Source organism: Microchirus variegatus (genome assembly GCF_963457635.1).
Source record: "Microchirus variegatus genome assembly, chromosome: 1".
In the NCBI taxonomy this organism is placed as follows: domain Eukaryota; kingdom Metazoa; phylum Chordata; class Actinopteri; order Pleuronectiformes; family Soleidae; genus Microchirus; species Microchirus variegatus.
In genome coordinates, this window is record NC_139802.1 from 16,689,940 (window position 1) to 16,712,976 (window position 23,037).

Sequence of the window (23,037 nt, forward strand, 5' to 3'; positions counted from 1 at the left end):
CCTGAACAAGGATCCGTTGAAAATATTTGCAAACCTCTTAAGGAATCATTTTAATACATTTTTGAAATACATTTTGAAAGTCATCTCTGCTTTAAAAAACAAGTCAATAACGTGGGCAATTTCAAATTTTTGATTCTATTGAACAATAAGCAAGGCCACTGCCATTCAAGAAGAGAGCTGGGGTGGAAACTGTTCCGTCTGGGGTGGTTGACCCCAGTTAAATATACTGCAAACCACTGATGGCCATTATAATATAACAAAGACCATTTAAACCATTAAGTGCTTTAACCATTGAATTAGTTAATATTTAATGTGAACATACCCTGATCTATCATCATGTTTTGTGCCTACATGACTGTGATGGGGACAATGATATAATTTTTTACAAGAATAATATAACATTTGTGATTATTCCTATTATTCAGATTTTTTTTGGTACCTGCTCTGGCAAGGTTCCAAGCGAGCTGATTATAAAATGTGACGTCAACAAATTGCTGACCACTGATTGGTCAGAGAGTGACGTCACTGGAGTCATGAGCCCGACGTTCGACACTGGAATCAAACCCGCCGTTTTTAAAAAAAACTTGCAGCCAGCAAACATGTCTGCTGTCCCCAAAAATATGCCATGTTCAGCCCCATGAGACAAACTGTGTTTTGTAATTGTGGGCTATATAAATAACATTTGGTTTGATTTGATGCGGCATTTGAGGAGATACTTTGAAGTAATGGACGTAAACGACGTGTCTGATACCCGTAACGAGTAGAGTCGAGTAGAGCAGAGTAGTGCTAGAACTGTTTCACGGAAAAGCACCAATCGTTTGAATGGGCATTATGTAGAAAACCTGACCCACGTTTCAGATCCTGAGCATATTTTCAATAAGTGATATGGTGATTCTGTTTTTAAAGACATTCTCCTCAGCATGTGCGGCTCCTTCACTGCCTCTCTCCCCATCCACGATGCTTCTGATAGACAGTTGAACAAACTGGATGATGACAAAAATGTATCACAACCATTTTCCAAGCATTTCCTTCACGGACTGCTGTCGTCTCCGACAGCAAGGACACATCGTTTTCATGGTCGTTTAACCAGCCTTGATTTGTTTAGCTGAGCAGCCTCAGACTATACCTATCTGCTCTGATTCAGCTGTTGATGTGATGGCTGAGGTTACCGAGTTTAAGATGTTATTTTGGCTCAGCCTGTCGGAGCCAACCCTCCTGCAGAGATCCTCTGCTAGCTCGGCTAGGTACCGCGTAGGCGTGTGTGCGAATTATGTGTGTGTTTGCACGGGTGTAGGTGTGCTTTCGCGCGCATATGCGTGTCTGTGCAGTGCACGTTTGTGTGTGTGTCTGTCTGTACTTTAGTCACGTGTGTGGGCGATGCGTGGGCCGAGCGTTAAACCTGACAGTGAGCAAGCAACCTGAGGACATATTTATGAGGTTTCTCACTGTAGATGCTAACCAGTGAATATTAACCTGGTGCTCTCTGAGCACCTTCAGCTGCAACACTTTCAAATATCATTTCTTGTCTGAGTAATGCACTGATAAGTCTGTTATGGAGGAAAGTGAGTTGGAATAAACTGCGTTAGAGTCTTTGGTCAAACTGCACCGTTTTTACCGTCAAGTGAAGACAGAAGCTATCGTGTTTTGTATATAAATGCATGTACTGTAGTGCACATGCACTTGCATTATGTGTGAGGTCGTAAACTCGGCAGACCTATGGGTTTAACTCGGCGTGTAAAGCATGTTCAGCTTATTCCCAACTAATTACGGCTGATGTATATTCAAATGAGACTGACCAACTGGCTCAAACAGGTTATTAATTTGTGAAATTAATGTCCAAGTCACACAAGGAAAGCGGTTTAATCTATAGCAAAAGAAACTAAAAAAAAACCTGTTTCAAAATGAGAAAAATGTGAACTTATCACTTATGTTGTTAGCATGTCACACTGTGCAAATGACAGACTGTCCCTGCAGCTGGGTCAGGTCAATTAAAGGCTGACATTTTAGTGAATGTGATTTAGTGAATCAAGTGATTTGTTTGAACTAAAACTCTGTTCAGAAAATTGTGTTAAGTTTCCAAAGAAAAAATGCACATTAAATATACATCCTCGCCAGACAAGTTTCAAAGTAGATGCAGTTTATTACAGAAGAACAAAGTCTCATTGTTCTGCCATTCAATTTTCACCTTGTGTTTATTCTTATATTTATCGTCATAACAACGGATAACACAGTTTCCATGGACAACAGACTTTACACTTTGTGTCTCCAACCAAATTACAAAGTTGCACGGCGTCTGTCCTCAAAGCTGAGGTCACACAGTGAACATACAGGGATAGTTTAGGTTGTTTTTGAAGTGTGGCTGCACGAGGTGACATATTATCAACACTGACTTTGGTCTAAGCGTGCTGTTGCCATGAAATCATCTGGAAGCTGAACACTCACTCTCACTGATAACATACCTGCCCTCAGGGACACATCGAGGAAAAAAAAAAAACCCTGCTTAAGTCTAAATAGAATTTTGTAAACTGTTCACTCTCCTGCACCAGATTCCGTAGCGAAAATCAGGGCACACAGCAGTTGCTAATCCACTGCTGCCTCCATTATTAAGTTCAAATGTGTCATCTTGTCACTCTGGTGTTTGAAACCCTTTGCCCGGATGACACAAAATACCAAACCAGCGGCTCCTGTGGACACATATCAGCATTTTTGTCTCACCTCTATTTTACAATTTGTCAGTCTCTACTCAGCAAAACCACCGATGATTGAAGACTCCATAGAGTCTCTTTAATGGAGTTTCATAGGCTTATTATTGCACGGCAATAAAATATTGATATCAGGGAGGGTTCTGTTAGGGAGTAGACTGCTACACTACTGTGGGGAGATAATGTTAATGTACACAGGTTAAATGATTTCACAGTTGTAAGGCTATCTACTTCTCTGTTTTAAAAACACATCAATTCTGCACTGGATACGCCTGCTTTCCACATTCCCCTGCATTTTAGAGCTTTAAAAACTGCTGTCTACACTGATATTGAAAACCCATTGGCCACAACTTGACTGTCGGCTGTAAAGGAAAAGTTCCACGAACATTAACTTTTCATTTCGGGTTCTTTTTAGTTGTATTTTTTGAAAACTAAGCGAACAACTGCAGAGGAGAGAATCAGCTTCCTGTGTAGATCAACACATGCCGTGTACTGGAACATCAGGGCCGAAACACTTACTAAATTAATCGTCAACTATTTTGATAATCGAAAAATCTTTGTTTTTTTTCGGTAATTAAAACAAGATTTCTGATTGTTCAGCTCCTTAAATGTGGATATTTCCTTTGTTTTCTTTGCTCCACATTACAAATAAATAATTAAAACAGAATCTTTTTGGTTTGTGGACAAAACAAGACATTTGAGAACATAATTTTTTCTAGCCGATGAACATATTCTGCCATTTTATGGACCAAACGATGGACCAAGCAATTATGTTATTGAACAGGTTATTCACTTACACAAACATACTTATGTAAAGCATATTCCATTTCTGCCAATACACTGCCAAAATGTAATAAGATGGAAGGATGGTGTTTTCAGCTAAAAACGATCTGCATCCAGACGAAGGTTTAGGTTTGCATTTCTGTATCAGAAACAAACAAACCTAAAAAGGTATATCATGTAGGGCTGCAACTAAAGAGTATTTTCATTGTCGACTATTTCCAATATGAGCGAGTTATGGTTTGGTCCATAAAATGGCAGAATATGTCGACTATTTCCTAGAGTGAGCATCCATCTTCTTCATCCGCTTTATCCTCCACATGAGGGTGCACCCTGGACAGATTGCCAGTCCATCACAGGGCCACATATAGACGGACAACCATCCACTCTCACGGTCAATGTAGAGTGTCCGATGTATTTAGAGGAAACCAGAGCACACGCACATACACACACAGGGAGAACATGCAACCTCCATGTAGAAAGGCCCTTGTTCAAACTGGGTCACAAACCCCTTTTTTCAAAGTGTAGGAAGGATAAAGCTGAAGAAAGTAGTCAGCATTACTCCAGTGCATTGAAGGCAACATGGAATGGGCTGTTTCCCATAGTGTAAAAGAATGAGAGCAACATGACCTTCTCCTCATGCAATCATTCCTTCACATGTGTGGAAATGCACATGTGGTGTCAAGCACGTGCGAAGAGTCGCCTCTGGGACAAAGTCGATGGAGAAGGTTCAAACACAGTGTAACTTTGCTGCCATATAGCACGGCAACATCACCCTGAGGCATACACAAGTACATTCCCTTTCTGCCCAGAAAACACACACACACACACACACACTGTGCAGAGCAGTAGTGATGCATTGTCTGGACTGCAGAGAGGAGACAGCCTGAAGGTCTCTCTACCTCTCTCCCTCTTTCTGTCACTCTCTCTCTCTTTCCTCTCTCGTTCCCCCCTTCACTATGAATGTCAATTGCGCCAAGTCAGCACAACTCTGACATGCTTAATTATCCTGGCGGAGTCAGGGAGAGGAGAGGGGAGGACGAGGTGAGACACGAGAGGATACTGAGAAAAGGATGATGAGATGAAAAGAGAGGAAGAAAAGAAAAGTATCAGGCAAAATAACCACGAGGCTTTTGGTGGAGACAGATTCACAAAGACGGACAATTCTCCTGTTATTGTTTCACTACTGCGTCTATGTTATTAAATCCGGGTTGCATGTCAGTTTTTTTTTATTGTGCTGATTCATACGTGGATGTGTGTCTTTTTCTCGGTCTATTAAACGGTAACACCACCTCTACATAATCACGTGTAAATACCAGTAAATAATATAAAATGTACGCAAGCATTGAAGGAGAGGACAAAAGGGGACGAGATGACCACAGACACAGCGAGAGAGAGAGAGAGAGAGAGAGAGTGTGAGCTAAAAAGAACAGTGAAAAGATAAAGAGGAGTGGAGCAGAGGGACAGCAGTTTGGAAAGATGCCCCAATTCTTCATGGCTCACAGACGCATCTGCAACACATTTATTACCTTACTGCCCTGCAAACCTGCTGCCGCCTCATATCAAGGATGCAGGCTGGAGGGCAGAGAGAGGGAGAGAGAGAGCAGAGAGCAGCCAAAAAAAGAAATCTGCTGAAATACAAAGAGAGAGAGATGGAGAGCAAGCGGACATTAAACAGTCTGACACAGACAATTCACAGTAACCACAGAAAGTGCAGAGCCCAGTGCCTGACTGCTCTTCAGTATGAAGCCACATTTTATTGTGCATTATACTCAAAGTAGTAAAACCACCCTGGATGAAAGAAAAGTGATATTTCATTTTTAGAACACATGGGAAATGTTAGGCATGGTTTGACAGGGACGCCGCAGACTGTTTACGCGCGGGGGCGACAGCAATCATCACATGAGCAAATCACGTTCTTCCGCTGCTTGAGTCTGTGTGGAGCCTCATTCACCCAGGTCATCGTTATCCAAAACACACTAGCTATGTGTATATGTTTATATGGACACAGAAGTAATCAGAATATAAATATGTCATGTAAACATGCCGATCTGAAGACTCTGATCCGACACAGCTCATTCGGAAAGAAATTCTGAGCAAGCAGGGCTCGTGATCAGATGAGTGTTCATAAAATTCCTGTTTTGGTGTCTGATCGACGTAAAACGGGACATACAGTATTTCCATTTTGTCACTGAATTTTGTCCAAAGAAAAGACGCCGAAGAGGAGGAAAATAAGACGGATAGCAGACGGCGAGGGGACGAGCAGACACTTTTGTCGTTTGTTAACGACGAAAGTGGAAGTGAAGCTTCTTCTTCTACTGTTTCTACTTCCACAGAATTAAACAACACTGCACATGTCAAAATAGTCAGTTACGACTGAACGATTCGTGCATGTATACTCACACCACAAGTGGATCATTGAATTCAGTGTTCATGTAAACTGGGTTTATTCATAATTAAAACAACTTTTCAGATTTCTCAGCTTCTAAAATGTGAATATTTCCTGGTTTCTTTGCTCCATATAATAAATAAATCATTAAAACTGAATAATTCTGGTTCTTGGACCATTTTATGGACCAACCGATTACTTGATTAGTCAATTGTGAAAATAATAGCTATTTGCAGCCGTACCTGCAACTAGCTATTGGTGCTACATGCCTACATCAGCTTTACAGTAAAGAAACAGCTGATCAGTCTCTTATGATAAAGGAAATTAACTTTCAGTTTATAAGAGGAATAAAATGTAAAAAAAGAAAAAAAAGAAAAGGAAAAACTTTATCTTTAACTCCATCTTAGTACTGACATTAATGTCAGGGCTTCATCTCATGATAAAATGCCTCATTGTAATCAGCTCTCTCTCCACATAGAAAATCAATAGTGGGAGTCTCGCGGCCTGTCTGCAGAGATGTAGAAACACACTGACTTTAGCACTAACACTGGAGGACATGGTGGGAACCATGTGTTCTTTAATGGCCCTACTTATTGCTTTCATCCAGTCTGTATGTGCTGTTTGTGAAGTGTGCCACAGCATACTACATCATCAGCTGCATCCTTTTTAATGCTTCACACTGTAGTGCTGCGAGTTCCAGCTCTGAGAGCAGCAGCTGCAGCAGAAGCAGCCCACTGTTTCTCATTTAGACACACACACACAAACGTGTTTGTATATCTTAGTGAGGACACATCATAGACATAATGCATTCCCTCGCTCCTTATCCTCCATCACAACCAAGTGCCTAACTCTAACCCTAAAACCAGGTATTAACCCTGAAAAAGCACTTTAAAGTTGTGACAAAATGTCCCCACAAGGTCAAAAATGTCCTCTCAAAGATAGGTTTCTACGTTCGTTTGGTACGGAGCCTCAGACGAGACGAAAAGCTCATGGCCACGAAATAGATATAATATCCATCCATCCATCTTCTACCTCATTATCCTTCACATCAGGGTCACATATGCCAATCTCAGCTGACATAGGGCGATGGGCGGGGTACACCCTGGACAGTTCACCAGTCCATCACAGGGACATATAGAGACAAACAACCATCCACTCTCACATTCAAACCTACGTTCAATTTTAGGGTGTCCAATTTAGCTAAGCCCCATATTGCATGTTTTTGGACTTTGGGAGGAAACCGGAGAACCCGGAGAAAACCCATGCACAGTTAGCGAAGAGGGCTGAAGCTTTCGGGATGGACAGAGATAGTGTGATTGAGATTTATTTTAGGTTTGGGATTGAATTACAAAGATATTCTGAAAAGCCTGGCATTGCAAGTAATCATTATTAGTGGGAGGCATTTAAACAGAATATTAAGAGCCAGGTAACCCCCGCCTCCACTTCGTTGAATGCGTGTGCGCTCCTGCAGCACGGGATACAAATCCAATGCCAGGTTTTGAGAATATCTTTGTAACTTGTGCAGCTTTCCGGGTAATTCATGAGAATGTTATTAATACTATTCATTTTGTGTGCACATTATACCTATTTCATGGCCACAAATCAGATTTTTTTTCCCCCATGTTATGTCTGGGCCTTCGTACTTTGGACCTCACAAAGTAAATTGTATAAATTGTAATGGTAAATTAAATTTCTCTGACTCAGAGCTACAACTGCCCATCACCCTATACCTGCCCAGTACAGAATACTCTTTTGTGTATAGTATATTGTGTATTGTATCTTGCCTGAACTGACACCTTCCTACAACATCTGCAGGGAGTTGGCTCCCCGATACCTACAGTAGACAAAGAGGTTTGAAAATTCCGCCTTGAATGGCAGACTCTTTGTCTATTGGAGGAATGCAAAAGGGGAGTTGCTCAGGTATATGTGGAGGTCTCACTTTGCAGGATCACTCCTGTGAATATCTTTTCCTTGCAACGAAAATAAAAACTTGTCGGCCAGCAGAAGTTCTCTATTTCATCCTTAACCATAACCAGATAATGCCTAATCCTAACCTTAATCTAACCACAATTTAAATCTAAACCCTAAACAAAACCAGTTCCTCAGAAATGAAGTACTGCCTCATCAAGACTTGGTGTCTACTGGTTCTGACAAGGTCAGGGAAGATGCCAGAAAAGGTCCTCAAGCGGCACTAAATACCAGTACACACATACATGCTAAAAACAAGACTTGGGTCTGCAGTCTGTCACAGGAAATCGGCGACTGCGACACTTTGTTACATCACAGGCACAGTCACACATCGCAGACTCAGACTCTCAGACTCACTCGCCAAAGTGCGGTTCATGCACACGTCTTTTGTCCAAGTTTTCAGACATTTCCTTTTTCCCAGACCACAGGATGTGGTTTCTCCCTGTTAGAGGAGACCGCATGGGTTTGAAGGTTACAGGAAATAATAATAATAATAAGTGAGAAACAAACAATCAGCAATCATGTCTTTGAAAAGGAAGACTTTTTTTTTTTTTGCTTCACAGATGATTCATGGGAAGCATCAGCTCTGCAGTGAATGAAGCAGCTGAAAGTCAATATCACACATCCTGCAATTTTCCACGAGTGTCACAATACACACTTGATACCACAGAATTCTGGTTTCAGTGTTATCGTCGTTGCTCTTCATCTCACGCTCCATTACTTAATACGCCTGCTCTGCGCCATCGTATCCTCATTATCACCTTCATCCTCAAAGCTCTGATCACCCACAGTCTTATCATCATCATCATCATCGCCATATCTCCCACTCTACTCTGTTACTTCCCTTCCCTTTCTTTCTTCCCCTTCCTCTGTATTGTCGCCACATGCCATCTGTGCTGTTGTCTTTCTGCTCCTCTTCCTCCTTCTCACTGCTTGGCTCTCGCCAACAGGGCTCACTGTTTACCTGCTTACATGTCAAGACAGACAGACTGATGGACAGACAGACTGACAGTACACGTTAAGATCTTTAGTTGAACTTTTTATAGCAGAGTTTGGTCATAGCTGCTCAGTTTCTCTGTCCACTCAAGGCAGAGATGTTTGGTTTAATAAGATGTGAGCAGTCGTGCTATCAGACAAATTAAAATTTTGTTCTGTTTCTGACCAATAGAAAGCAACAGCAGATAAGTCCCACTGGTTTATCGCACTCTGCTCCAAGACTGACTGGCTGCACATCTTATCACCTAAAGACATCGGCACTGGTTCAGTGCGCTGAGGGCGTACGACCTGTGGATGTCTTGAAACTGAACAAAGATAAAAATGTGTAGGTTTTAATTATTAAGTTAAGAGTTAGCAGAGATGTTGTGCACTATACCAATCTTCCAGATAGTGAGATTAACTCTGGGTCATGGGCAACAAACATCTACACAGCCGTAGTTTGTCCCAGAAAAAAGTCTTTATAACCATGCAGTTGACATTTTGGGTCCTTCCTTCCTCAGAGATCCATTATGTGCACCTGCACCATGTCAGGTGACTCCACCTTCCTAAACCTTAAACTTCATCTACAGCTTGTCCTTTTCTGAGGATGACAGTGATGATGATAATTTCTATATTCTTCCCTGCTTTCCATTCTCCTTCTCACCCACCACTCCTTCACTAACCTCCTTTCCTTTCCCTTTCATTCTTTCCTCTCTTCTACCCCAACCGGTCGAGGCAGATAGTCATACACTGAGGGCCAATTCCAATTCCTATCTTAACCCTCAATCTTAACCCTCAAGATCAACCCTTAATCTTAACTGGCCCTCAAAACCAAGTGTCGAGGGTTATTTTGTCACTTAGAAATGGGACACCCCTTAAATGCAGATACATCTTCAGACTGGCAGGGGGGCAGAATAACGCGAAAGCTGCGTCCAGTCTATCAACTCCAAAAAGAAGAAGAAAAACACATTTAAGTCACAATTATTTATTTATTATTTTATTTCAGTCAAGTTATTAGGTTGTCAGTTAGTTATAAGATGATACTCATACAAATACCACAACCACGGACATATTCAGCTGACAGTTACCACACACCACGGCTTATTGAAAAGTAAATGATAGCAAACGATCGCTTGTCCGCACCGGCCGGTGATTGACAAACCATATCCATAATATGGGCCTAAACTAAGATAATACAATGGTTTTCATAATTTTTATATCTCTATTAACAAAGAAAATACTTAATTTGTATCGCACTCGCTTCGCTGCTTTCGACGCCATCTTTCTCATGTGAAAACACGCAATGCATTCTGGGTAGCCCTTGCTCCCAAGGGTGGTCTTGGAAAATCTCAATATTGAGGGCGATACAGCCCTTAAACTCGCCCCTCAACTTAATTTTTCTGGGGATCCGGACAACACTTGCACTAGCGGGAGCGCGCATTTTTGAGATTGAGGGTTAAGATTGAGGGTTAAGCAAGGAATTGGAATTCACCCTGAGTCTGGTTCTGTGTTCCTGTTGGGTTTCTCTGTAATAACTGTAAGGTCTTGACCTGATCATATAAAGTGTCTTAAGATAATGGATGTTATGAATCAGCATTATAATTGAATTGAATTGGATTGAATCATGCAAATGAAAAAAAATATCAAATCAAGTCTAGTTAATCTATACAAAAACCTATGGTAATCTCGAGATAATAAAAAGTAACTCATTTTATCATAAAAAAAAAAAAAAATCTAAAATACTGCTAATCAATCTGAATAAAACCAGACTTTCAAAATACATCTAAACAAAACAGAAACATGTCCTAGATTGAATTTTTCAAAATTGGACTAATGCATAATCCTCAAACTGGCTTAGGTCTTAGCTCTGCACTTAAGTAAAATAAAGAAAGAAAAAGCCAGTACAGAGAAAGAGACAACAGCAGGAAAACAAGCCAAAATCCAGAGCCATGCACAAAGTATTGTTTTAAACCAAGATATGCTAATACGATGTGCACAATTCAAATGTTGCTGCCAATTTCATGTGTCAGCAATTAGTTTGGCAAGTATCTGTTGAGTCACTTTAATATTCAGACAGAATGAAATATGACTAATAAAACAATTTGTTTCTCTCAGCGTTAAAGAGCCCATATTATACCCTATTACCCCAAGTTAAACTAGTTCCTGATGCCTTAATGAACATGTCTGTGTCATGCTTTAGTCAAAATATCATAAGGATGAAGCACAATTGCAGTTCAATAACTCTGCCAAAACAGCCCTTTTCAGAATGCTCGGTTTTGTGCCTGGTCATTTACATGTGAATGAGACCCAGGTAAACACACACCCACTGCTTCCAGGGGAGTGTTGATCTAACTTACTATCCACAGCCATAATGTCGCCACTTATCACCTATTGTCATGCACCGTCGTCCCAACCCCCGCTCCATATACCCCATAATAATGTCCGTTTACCCGTTGTTACTGCGTTTCACCGTAATGCATAGAGTGACCACGATTTTGGCTTCTCGCGATCATAAAAAACATTAGAATCGAAGAAAAACGATTAATGTATGTAAATTCCTATGTTAGAAAAACACCTTGAATGCACCAGTGTTACTGCAGCTGCAAGTGACGTGTGTGGATCAATAATGAGGAGAGAACGTGGAAACACGACAGAAAGGTAGGCTTTGGTTGAGAAGAAATGTAGGACAACATCTACATCTTTCTGCAGTGCTTTCAAAACGCTCTTCATATTATTGATCCACACATGTCACTCGCTAAAGGCCACATTACTGCAGCGGCACGTAACTGGTGCGTTCAAGGTGTTTTTCCAGCATAGGAATTTACATACACGATCAACAACAAAGGGCTTGTGAAGCTTGTGAACATTTTTTTCATAAATAAAATATATCCACTGGACACACAAGTCCTCTGAGGATGGAAGTTTGTGTAAAACACTGTGCTCCGCTGTGCAGCCACTCTTCCTTCCTCGCCTGCACTCTCGTATTTCACAGGGACAAGGAGGAGCTACGGTGGAACTGTGAACTACTCTGCCTGGCGGGGTGCTAACATTCACGGTGAAATGCTCGCTATGTTGTAATTCTGCGGGAGGTTTAAACATTGCGTGTTTTAAGTGGAACCACTAAAACATGACTGAGTCTTGTTTTTTCACATTTTGGGGACTGGTATGGCCCCCTGAGTCCCAAATATCAGTACTAAAATGATTAAAAAGTTGATTTTGCACAATATGGGCCCTTTAAATAAAAAGCTTCAACTTCAGTGAAGGGCTCACAGCTCTTTTTTGAAGCAAAGTGAATGTCTTTCTACTGAAGACAAGTGGCATAAATGTGTCTTATTTTCTACATTCAATACAGTCAACACCAGTCTTTTTCGTCTTTGATTACATAAAGTGATAGTGCTTGGCAGCAGTGAAGGCCGGTACAATGAAGCGACTGCTGCTGCTGCTAAGTTATCGCTGTTGCTGCAGTATGGTGATGTTGCAACTATATGACTCTACAGAGGGCTTTTAATTTGATATAGGAAGTTTTTGATTACATAACTACACAAAGAAATAGTGGCAGCAAAGGGAATGCTGCTTGGCTGCAGTGAACGTGAGTAGAATGAAGCGACCGCCGCCGCTGCTCGGTTTTTGCTGTTGCTGCAATATTGTGATGTCACAGCCGTGCGCGTATGACTCTACTGAGGGCTTTTAATTTGATATAGGAAGTTCAGATACGAGGGTGTGGAGATGGGGAAGTGAGGGAAAGGTAGATTTAAGCAGCTATCCCAAGGTTTTATAGATTTTTTAAAAACCTAATTAATGAATTTTCACTCTGACATATGCACCACCTGGGTATTCGACAACAGAACCCACAAATCCCGGTGGACATCTGCACTGGTGGACGACTGCACCATCAAAAATCGTCAGCCTCTTTAGAACAGCATACAACTGTGTTCCAAGGACTGAGCTCACTTCATCCGACTGCTCAGCCTGTCCTTTTTATTTTGTATCGACGTCTGACACTTCAGACAAAGTTTGAATAATCGAAACCCTGCATCAACCCATTGCCTTTTTCCTTTTCAAAACAGCTACACTGACCTCCCGCATAACTAAAAACATGGTGTTCTTATTTCTAAGCTTCAAATTCTTTTTATTTAAGGAAAGGAACAATGCATATTATTAATACACATTAAAATGTAAATATGCCAGGTTATATAGCCTGAGGCTCATTTCCGCTTGTAGTCTCATGGCAGGTTGATGTTAAAAGGGATAAAAATGGAAATACATCCAAGGGAAACAAAAACATAGGGACATGAGAGCTCACGGATACACATACATACTTTTATACTTTATAGTATTTACAGTACATGCATACATATACACATATAGAAACTGCTGTTAATAATAAAGTGTTTACATTGGATGGTAGTAAAGTGCTAATGTTGCACTCTGGTGGAAATGCACATAAACCTATTGCATAAACCCCCTTACACATCATTTCACATCTTTTTAAATGTCTCTGAAGGTGAGACACTGTTCCAAAAAGCACAACCTTTGAATGAGAGGACATTTTGAGAAAACCATGTCCGCTCACTCAGTTACCGCTACCAGTGGCTCTGGTTACACGTGAAGTCGATCAACTGCCAGATTCTTTGTGTAATAAACTCAGTCAGCCTCAAAACTCAAAACAAAGACAAGATGCCTTAAGTACAAATAAAAGTTTTATACAAACAACAATCTCACGTTTATTCAACTGCTGCCAGTAAATCCTCCTTAATGTTAAATACTAGGTTTTTCAGTGTCTGTCTAAAGGGAGTTGTGTTAGTTTTCAGGTGGTTTTGCCAAACTCAACCTCTTAGGTGTCGTCTCATGTTGCTTGTGTGGTTGTTACTTGTTAGCGTGTCATGTGGTTAGTGTCAGTTAGAGCTGTGATGCACTTCATATACTGTTTTTTTGTGTGCATCACCATGGCAACAGTCAAACTCACTCTTAAAGTTAGATGACAAAAATAGAAGTTCACTGAAATATTACCTTTATTCAAAAGTAACATGTTTATTTTTATGTGGGATGAAACAAACCTCTCATGGAACCTTTAAAAAAAAAAAGAATGTGCAGAAAGGTTTGGCACGCAGATCAATCTAGACGTGGCTTTGGGTATGACCAACAATACTCCAACCGTCATTTGATTCTGAAGGACATCTGAAGGGAGTTTTAGGGTGCATTCACACCAGCCCTTCTTAATCGAACCCGAGTTCGTTTGCTCAGAAAGTTGTAAAAAACGTAGGTCTCGGTCTCACTTCAAGTGAACCAACTGCAGGAAGCGGACTACAACTCAGGGTATTGTGGGTAAACACAACCAAAACATGCACCGGGAGATGTATGAGCGAGTTTTCTTGATGCAGCGCCGCTTCAGACGAGGAGGGGAATATGTTATTCAACAGGTTTGGTTCATTTCATCAAAGTGCAGTGTGCGTCCCCAATCATTTAGTGGACTATTATGGGTAAAAACAACCGTAAACATTTGGTGAATCTCTATCCTCGTCTGCATGGCCACGTGTTTCCAGGCAGGATGCTTAAACCAAAGTTGCTTGTGCCACTCGTGACGGCAGTGTGTGTGAAAGAATGTGATAGACGTGCGAAGGAAAATGCCCTGCAAATAGATGCGCAGTACGAATGTGAGAGTGAATGGCAAACCTATTATGTAAAGCAGCTTTGAGTGGTCATCAAGACCAGAAAAGTGCAATATAAATGCAGGCCATTTACCGTACAGGTCGTCAACAACACACACACACAAATATCCCATTATTTCTGAGAGAAACAGTCGATTACAGTGAATCATGTATGAGGAGAAACTGTTATTTAAATCAGATTACTTAAAGATCAGTCAGCGGAAGAAGCTGCAATTTTTCATTCATGTGTGAAATATACCTACAGTACTTTATGTGCAATGATTTAGAGTAAAAAACAACATTTGACTTTCATTAAAATGAGGGACTGCAGTAATGGACTTTATTTTATTTACAGCAGATTCACGAGACAACTAAAATGCTCATTTCAGATGATGGGAAATGATCTATTAACATTTTCAAAGTGTATTTTACTTTGTCACTGTTTTTTTTTATTATTATTATTACTGTTATTGGTGTTTAACAGCACTACAAATACATTTGTCTCATAGATAAGAACGCCCCTCTGTAATATATCTGTCTCCTGTGTACAGTTCATTTTATTTACGCTGTCACATGTTGTTGACCTCGTCTTGTTTGATGGTGATCTTCAGAGTGCCTTTGTTTGTGTCGTACTCATTTCTTCATCCTTCACATTTAATTGTGTGCTGATCAGATCTTGGCAGAACCTCGTTGGACGTAGGTGTGGAGGAGGTGATGCGGGGGGGGGGACATCGTTTATCTCGCCATTCAAGTCTGGCATTTTCAAATCACACTAATTAACCTGTGCGTCTGTGCCTGTGTTTGTGAAAAAGGTGGGGTCGGCGTAATTCACCGGGGCAAGACAGGTTTACTGTTGCCTTGCATTTTCTGACATTTTAAAGCTTTGCTTCAAATTTATGTGAAAGCAGGAGAACAGGAGCTGGATGCTGGACAGAGGAGGGGGGGGGGGGGGGGGGGGAGCAGAAGTGGAGAGAAGTGGGACAGCAAGATGATTGGAGAGGAAAATCAAAGAGACAAACTAAGAGGATGAATAGAGGGGAGAAAGAGAAGACAGGGCAGACAAGTTCAGAGAGTAATAAGAGAGTAACTGAGCTAGAGAGAGGAGGAAAGACAGAAGATTATATGAGACTGAAAAAGGTGGCTAGACAGATGATCAGAGTAATAGAAGAGACAAAATGAAAGACAGAGTGAGGAGAGGAGAGGCTGGCCAATTTACTGAGGCTTCACTAATTGCCACTCAGAAGAAAGGGGAGAGGGCTCTCTCCAAAGAATGGTCATACTGGTCTGTTCTTTGAATCAGATCTCTTTTCCTGCCTCCCCACACCCTTTTGCCTCCTCACTGCCACCCACTCTCGTCTAGACGAGAGCAGAACAAGCTGTTCTTGTTATGCCAGGAACAGGAGGGGGAAAAAAAGTGCAGTGTCACTTGGTCGCTCACTGCCAGAAATGTTGGGGCGAATCGGAAAGGACTCGCAGCAGGAGCAGACCTGTAAGGTGTGTCCATGTCTGCCGTGGTGTAAGTGCAGGTATGAGCCAACTGTGTTTGTTTGTGTTGATTAAACACAGCTGCATGGCCCCTCCCCGACCGCCCCTAATGGATTTCATTAAAATGTTTCCTTCCACTTTCCCCCGTGAAGGATTACTTTTTGCTTCCATCTTCCATCTGTTGCCTCGTCAAGGACAAAAGCTCCAAAAAGAGAACAAATTCCAACCAGAAGTGCGAAAAATCTCACTGAGACTTGATTACAGTGGTCAATTAGACCTGTGTAATCAATTTAAGTAATGAGTTTGGCGCACAGGAGTGAAACTGATTTGTTGCCATGGCAAAGGCATCATTCAGCTGAATATTTTAGTGGGTGTCTGTCTAAATCAGTCCAATTTTCTCAGCCTCACGTACTCTCCATATGACTCATTAGCTAGACTCAACATTTGAAATTATTCTCGAAAGACAATTTAACACTTTCTTTATTTTCTTTTTTTTTATATGTATTGGTGCCAAGTGTCAGGTCTGTTGTGCCATTCTGGATCTTTCTAAGTTACTGAGCTTTAATCCTCTCGGCATCCAAACGACAACACTCGGCTGAGCTCGGTGTGCTGTGTCTGATTAGCGTCTTTTCATTCTGTGGCCACCTTATTTAGAACACAGGAAATGAACATGGCAGAAGAGAGATGTTTTCTTACATCTGCTTTAATCCTCTCGGACCTCTGGGTCAAAGATGAGCTGATGAGTCCCATTAATCCCAAACACACTTACTACTCTCTCTGCGCCACATGCACAGGTTTTCTACGGTTCGGTTTGACCCTGCTCTGAGAGTAGGTGTGTAAAAAAAGTAACTGGAGACACCATTCATCTGCATTTCACCTGCATGATGATAGGTTTACGCTGTACTCTGCAAATCATCTGGTTGAGGCACTGTGCCAAGAAATGTACTGTAGCTAACAGGAAGATTGCTAACAAGCAAACAAGGACCTGAAGTACCTGAAATTATGAAAGTCTATCTGGAACCACGAGCTACATGCACTTAGTGATCTCATTTCCTGCAGAAGACAGGAAGTCACAACTTTTTAGTTTCACGGCACAAGGAGGTGCAATGGAACTTGCAAGAGGAGCAAGACAGATACAGATTACCACAAACATCTGACTCACATGCTCGTCCTGCTTAAATACGTCCTAGCCCTTTGTTCGGGGCTCTCGTCCTCCGAATAGGCTACTTAGAAGAAGGCCCTGTCCCAATTTCCACTTGGTTTGGAGTGCCCTCAACCGTAAATTCCCCTCGTTGAGGGAAGTGGCTTCCCTATGGAATTGGGACACCACTATATGCAAATTAGCATAGCGAGCATAACAAACATGCTAACTTACGTCACATGTTGACAATTCTACCGGTGGAGGGTGCTACTATTTCCATTCAGGAAAATATCCTCTGCAATGACTTGGCAAATAGCCGCTAGCTAGCTAGTTAGCTAGTTAGCTAGCTGCACTCATAAATTGTCAGCTATTTTCTGATATTAGTGTTCAAAGCTCAACGGTCCTTTTGATGTATATCAAACCAACATATTCCAACACATTTCGACATTGCTTATTTACGAAAATGTACTTACAACGAAATTGTTCCTCTGCAGATGTGGCAGCCATTTTGGTTGAAAAAAAATCACCTGGCTCGCTGAATTCGCAAAGCATCATGGGTAATGTCATCTTCTACTTCGTTTTAAGCCTGCATCAGAGCTCACTACATTTGAGGGTCGATTATAAGGGCAAAATCGCACTCCCTCTTGCTCCCCCCTACACAAGAACGTGCAAACTTTAGGTAGTCCGTTTAAGCGTATAATATGTAGGAGTAATCAGACTTTGAATGGAATTATCTCGGTATTTTAGTCCGACTAAGAATAGTTTGATGACTAACAATTTTACATGAAACACAGAAAAACCTAACTATTTTCTTAGTCTGACTAAAATCAGACTTTTAACATGCCGACTGATAGTTGTCAGAATATCGTTACCCTTTTTTTTTTTAACTAAAGCATTCCAAACACTGCTGCTTTAAGCTTTTTTCAACACTGTCCGGGACAGTGGCACATCAAAGGAAAGACTCTAAAAAAAATACATTTATTCATTTGCTGGTTTGAACAGAAGACTGATTTTTTTTTTTTTTTGTCTCTTTCTGTTTGAACTCAGCCCAGAAACTGTGTTTTTACATTTGAGTTTCTGGGTTTAAATGAAAAAGTGATAAGAAATAATTGTTTCACACGACCTTGCACATTGCACGGCACAGTTAGGGCGTCACATAACTGCAATATTTGAATATTGTGTTGTCGGTATACAGTAGTTCCATTCTTGTATGTTTGTGTTTTATTTTTTCAGAACATCTCCTGTAAATGTGTTGTGTTTTTTTAAGGCTTTATCACTTTTTAATGCAACGTTTTGCCTCAGCTTTTCAGGTACATACAAAGGAACCAAAAAGGAATCTTTTGACTATGACATTATTTCGCTAAAGCTGAACATTTGGAATAGCTTTGCCAAAAAAAAAGTGACTTTTCTTCTCCTGTTGTCACCCTCTTCCTCAATAGAGTGCAAGTTCCACTGCACCAATGGGAATTGTTTGCGTCTGGGCTCGCTGATCTGCAACCAGCTGAATAACTGTGGGGATAACAGCGATGAGGAGAACTGCCCCGTGGTCACCCAGCACCCGCCGCCAGGCATCTTCAACTGTAAGTGCTGCAGGATAATGCTACACCTGTCACTCATTATGTCCCTCACACCACCGAAGCTCACAGGTTCCTTCCTCGTCCCCTGTGATGCAGGTGGAGTTTAGACGTTTTGTGACATGCACATTCTTAAAGTGATGATTTTGCACGCACTGTCAGAACATAACACGCTTTTTCCCAGCACATGTTAAGAGTCATAACACTTTAATGTATAATAATTCCTATACACTTACAAGTCATAACACTTTCACTTCATATCATCTACTCATCTCCAGTATTTCAACCTAAGCTACATCTTTCTCAGATGTCACAAATATGGGAAAGACCTCTACCTACACCACTGAGGAATTGAATGTCTTTTCGACATTTTCGACAACCATATGCATTTGATTATGTTGTTAAAGTTTCATGGACATGTTTCTCATAATAATGACTTCCTCGCGTCACATTATTCCTCTGGTTTCACGGCTTACTTGCTTAAAAAAGAAATGCTTTTTGGAGAATATGAACTAAATAATAAATAAATAATGATGAAAATATTGATTCAAAAGGATTTTAATAATGTAGGGTTGAGTGTATTCTTCTGCTTCTGCTCAGTGAAAATAGTCCTTCAGGTTCTTTTGTGCTAGAACTCCATTTACAGCAACCAAGTAATGCTCAGTGGTGGAAGTAAATATTACATGATGCACTGACTGGCAGGCTGAAACGTAGTTTAATATATAATATTTCCACCAAGTGGTCCAGTTTGGTTCACTTCTGTACGGTATTGCAATTCCATTTCAATTGTCATGTGTCGAGAAGGGTGACAAAATAACTAAACCGATACTGTGTTTGACACTCTTCCGTTGAGGTACCAACGATGGTAGTGAAAAAACAACAGTGTTTCTCCGCGTAGCCTGTAGCTTGTCGTCTTCTTGTGATAAACAGCCTCATGCCACAAAATGCTGGACGGTCCTGCATTGTAGCTCTTTATTTACTGTGTTGCGTCTTCTTGCACTGGTGTGACTTTAAGCGAGTGCACCAAATCACACTTATGGCCGTTTTCAATTTGGTGGAGAGACGGATCCGCCACAAAACTCTCTGAACTGAAATTGTGTCTGGTTTCAGTCGCCATGTACGCACATGCACTACACTCCTGTGTTCAATACACAAACATAGCTACTCATTCATCTATTACATTTGGGATTTTGGGATTGATTTAGAGATATCCCGGACGAGCCCCCAATTATGTTTCTCCCACACTCTTGGATATAAAAGTGCTAAGTAGAAGCATATAAGGTTCTTCGGCTTGTCCTCATAGGAGAACCCTTTTTGGCTTCAGGTAGAACCTATTTATAAATGTTCCACCTGGAACCCTTTTGGAGGGTTCCACCAAGAACTCTTTCAAAACCCTTTATTCAGGAAAGAGGTTTTAAAGGGTTCTCTGGATCAAAATGGTTCTTACTGGAACCATTAGTGTTACCAAGAACCCTTGAAAAACCCTTTCCCGAAGAAAGTGTTTTTCAAAAGCAAATGGTTCCAGGTAGAACCTCAGCCCTTGTAGAAGGACACTTTTGGAACCCTTATTTCTAAGAGGGCAGGGTCATAACAATGACATATGAATAGCTATGAAATTTACCGTACCACCAGTATGGAAACACAAGCCAGGTGTACAGTTCCACACAGTACTTTGGCGGTTGGTGGAAAGGACACTTAAGATCATAAAAGCGTACCTAGCAAAGGTCTGGCGACCTGGCGAGTCGGACCAGACGTGTCTGTAGAATCGTTCTCTTCTTCTTCTTTTGCGTCCTATTCCCTCCGTCCACTTGTACCGCCACCTGATGATGCAGTGGGGTACTACAGGACCTTGATGTGCAAGTATACAGCGTTTGTGATGTGCGACGTGCAGTTTGGCATGTGTGGCATGTGTGCGGAAGTATACCAAGGCCTTAAGTGGATCACTGGTAAGAGCCTTTGGGCATAGAAACTGTCAAAGAATAGAATAGAATCATGTCTGAAAACAGACATAGGTAAATGACATGGTTTTGCACGTTTCCATTCCCTCCAACTTTTTTGTTTAAATGCCTTTGCTGCTTTCATACGCACACTCTCCACCACTCATCACCCCACCAACCACCTCCTTCTACCTCTTGCTGAGCAGCACTGGCCAGGGACCGAGATGAGAGTGTTCCCTCGACTCATCACGATCAATGGAGAGAGAGAGAGAGAGAGAGAGAGAGATAAAGGGAGAGGGTGAAGGACACCAATGGGCTGTGATGGCTGCCTGCCAGGCCACTTTGATGTGCTGCAGCATTCTCTTTCAACAACTTTTAGGAGAAGAGGGAAAACTTTTTACAGCAGCAATTTCATCCTTGGCACAGTATGTGTGTGTGTGTGTGGTGGGCTCTTTACTTACTTCTCTCCTTCACTCCCCCACCTCCATAGCTTTGCCTCGCAAACTTTGTTGTGTAGTAAATTCTCACTTTTTGTCTTCCCGTCTCAAAGTGCGAGTGTGTGTGTGTGCGTATATGAAATATTTACCTGTGTTCTTCAAATATTTAGCCGTCTAGAGTGAATGTTAATGTAAGTGTCTGCTGCTCGTGTTGTGAGAAAGCCGGATAATGATTCTAATTTTCTTAGCTGGTGCATATTTTCCGGTGATGCCTGAGAGACACAGAGAGAGGCAGCGATGGGTGGGTGGCAAGAGAAAGGAAAATAAAAGGAGATATTACCCCCCAAAAAAACGAGTGGCAGGGGATTGCAAACAGTGCAGGCAGACTTCAGAAGAGGAGAGAGACACCACGGGGTGCTGGAAGTGAGACAGAGAGCCAAGCACAGAAATGAAAGTGGAAAAACACAGATAGCAAGAGTGAGAAAGACAGAGAGGGGGATGAGGTGGAGAAAGAGACGCAGGGAGATGGAGAGGGACATAGAAAATGTTTTTGTGGTAATGGAGTTTGCCATCTTGTTGTAGCCGCTGGCTGTTGCTGTGGCAGTGGCAGACAGATGGATCATGAATACTGTCTAGACACACTGCAGCCCAATGCCCCGCATCTCACTCCCTGCACCTCCTCTCCTCTCCTCTCCTCTCCTCTCCTCTCCTCTCCTTTCCTCTCCTCTCATCTCCTCTATTACCTGTGATGGAACTGAGGTGATTTCATACAACTTCATTTTGTTTTTTTCAGCCGATATTTATCATGAAATATGCACGCTCATCACGATGAAGCAAAGAAAGCATACTTATTATCTTTTCGCCAATGAGGTTTTTATGTCAGCTTGTTGGTAGAGAATTGTTGTGCATTTGCAGATTACGGGGCTGATCCAGGATTTTCTTCTATTTTTTCCACTTAACTGTTTCTTATGAATGATGAATCATTGAATTGATCATTTCCGTTTTTTATATATTTCTGCTCTTAACAAGTCGACATTTGTGTAGGTTTGTTTGGCCTTGGTGGAGGTATGTGTTCTGAGTGCCGTTCTTGTCTGTATGTGTAAATATGTTATGATATGATATATATATATATATATATATATATATATATATATATATATATATATATTTTGTTTTAAAAAGGGAAAGACCTGAACAAGCTGATGAGTCAGTGTTGCTGAATCATTGCTTGTTGCCTCCTCTTTGTCCCCTCCCCTCATGAGAAAACACTTACTTTGTTTATGCTGTCTCATTTCTCCAGCGCTAATATCCTCATAAATACACACCTAAACATATGGTTTTGTTTTTTTCTTGCAGAATTACAGGTGAATGCACTTGTAGTTGTAATTAGTATATTAGTCTTTGCCCCACTGCCACCTTCTTGCTTTGGCAATTTTCATACAAACCTAACATGTGTCCTGTGTGTTTTACTGAAGGGAGCATGAGATTTGATTGGACTCATCTGTGGTGATTTCAGGTGATTGATGGTGATGATGATGATCATCATTTAAAAAAGCACACGCTGTGCCAAAACACACTATCTTGCAGTTGTGGGTATAGGAACATCCTTGAATGTTCCCTCTTCTACAGAGGTCCACAATGGTCGTCCATGTCCGTGATGGTACGCAAATCACTTCCAAGGAAGATCAGCTTCCCTGGGAATCAATGGATTAGTGGGTGGGTGCGGACGCTGGGCTTCTGCATGATTATTGGAGGAGCTGTCTGAAAGGCGGAACCAGTTTATGATTGACAGCTTTGCAGAAACAAAGACGAAAGCAGAGCTTTTTCAGCCTCAGTTTCGTTTGTACATTTACTAGAGTTGCACGATACTCACAGTACCCACAGTACACAGCGGTGCCAAATCGTAACGGTTCCTACGATATGAGAAATTCTACACGACGGTAATACCATGGATTACGATATACCGATATACCGATATACCGCGGCCAATTTCCGCGACAT

At 41.4% G+C, this 23,037-nt stretch overlaps 1 protein-coding gene across 1 annotated transcript in view; it reads left to right on the plus strand.

The window, feature by feature from the left end:
• Positions 1 to 23,037, plus strand: part of LOC310935495 (low-density lipoprotein receptor class A domain-containing protein 4-like) — a gene marked incomplete at both ends in the record, with an annotated part of 130,902 nt that overhangs the window by 11,919 nt on the left and 95,946 nt on the right. Inside the window, one exon of the mRNA XM_083899415.1 lies at positions 18,528 to 18,668. Within this exon, the coding sequence (XP_083755541.1) occupies positions 18,528 to 18,668 (141 nt within the window). The remainder of the gene's footprint in view (positions 1 to 18,527; positions 18,669 to 23,037) is intronic.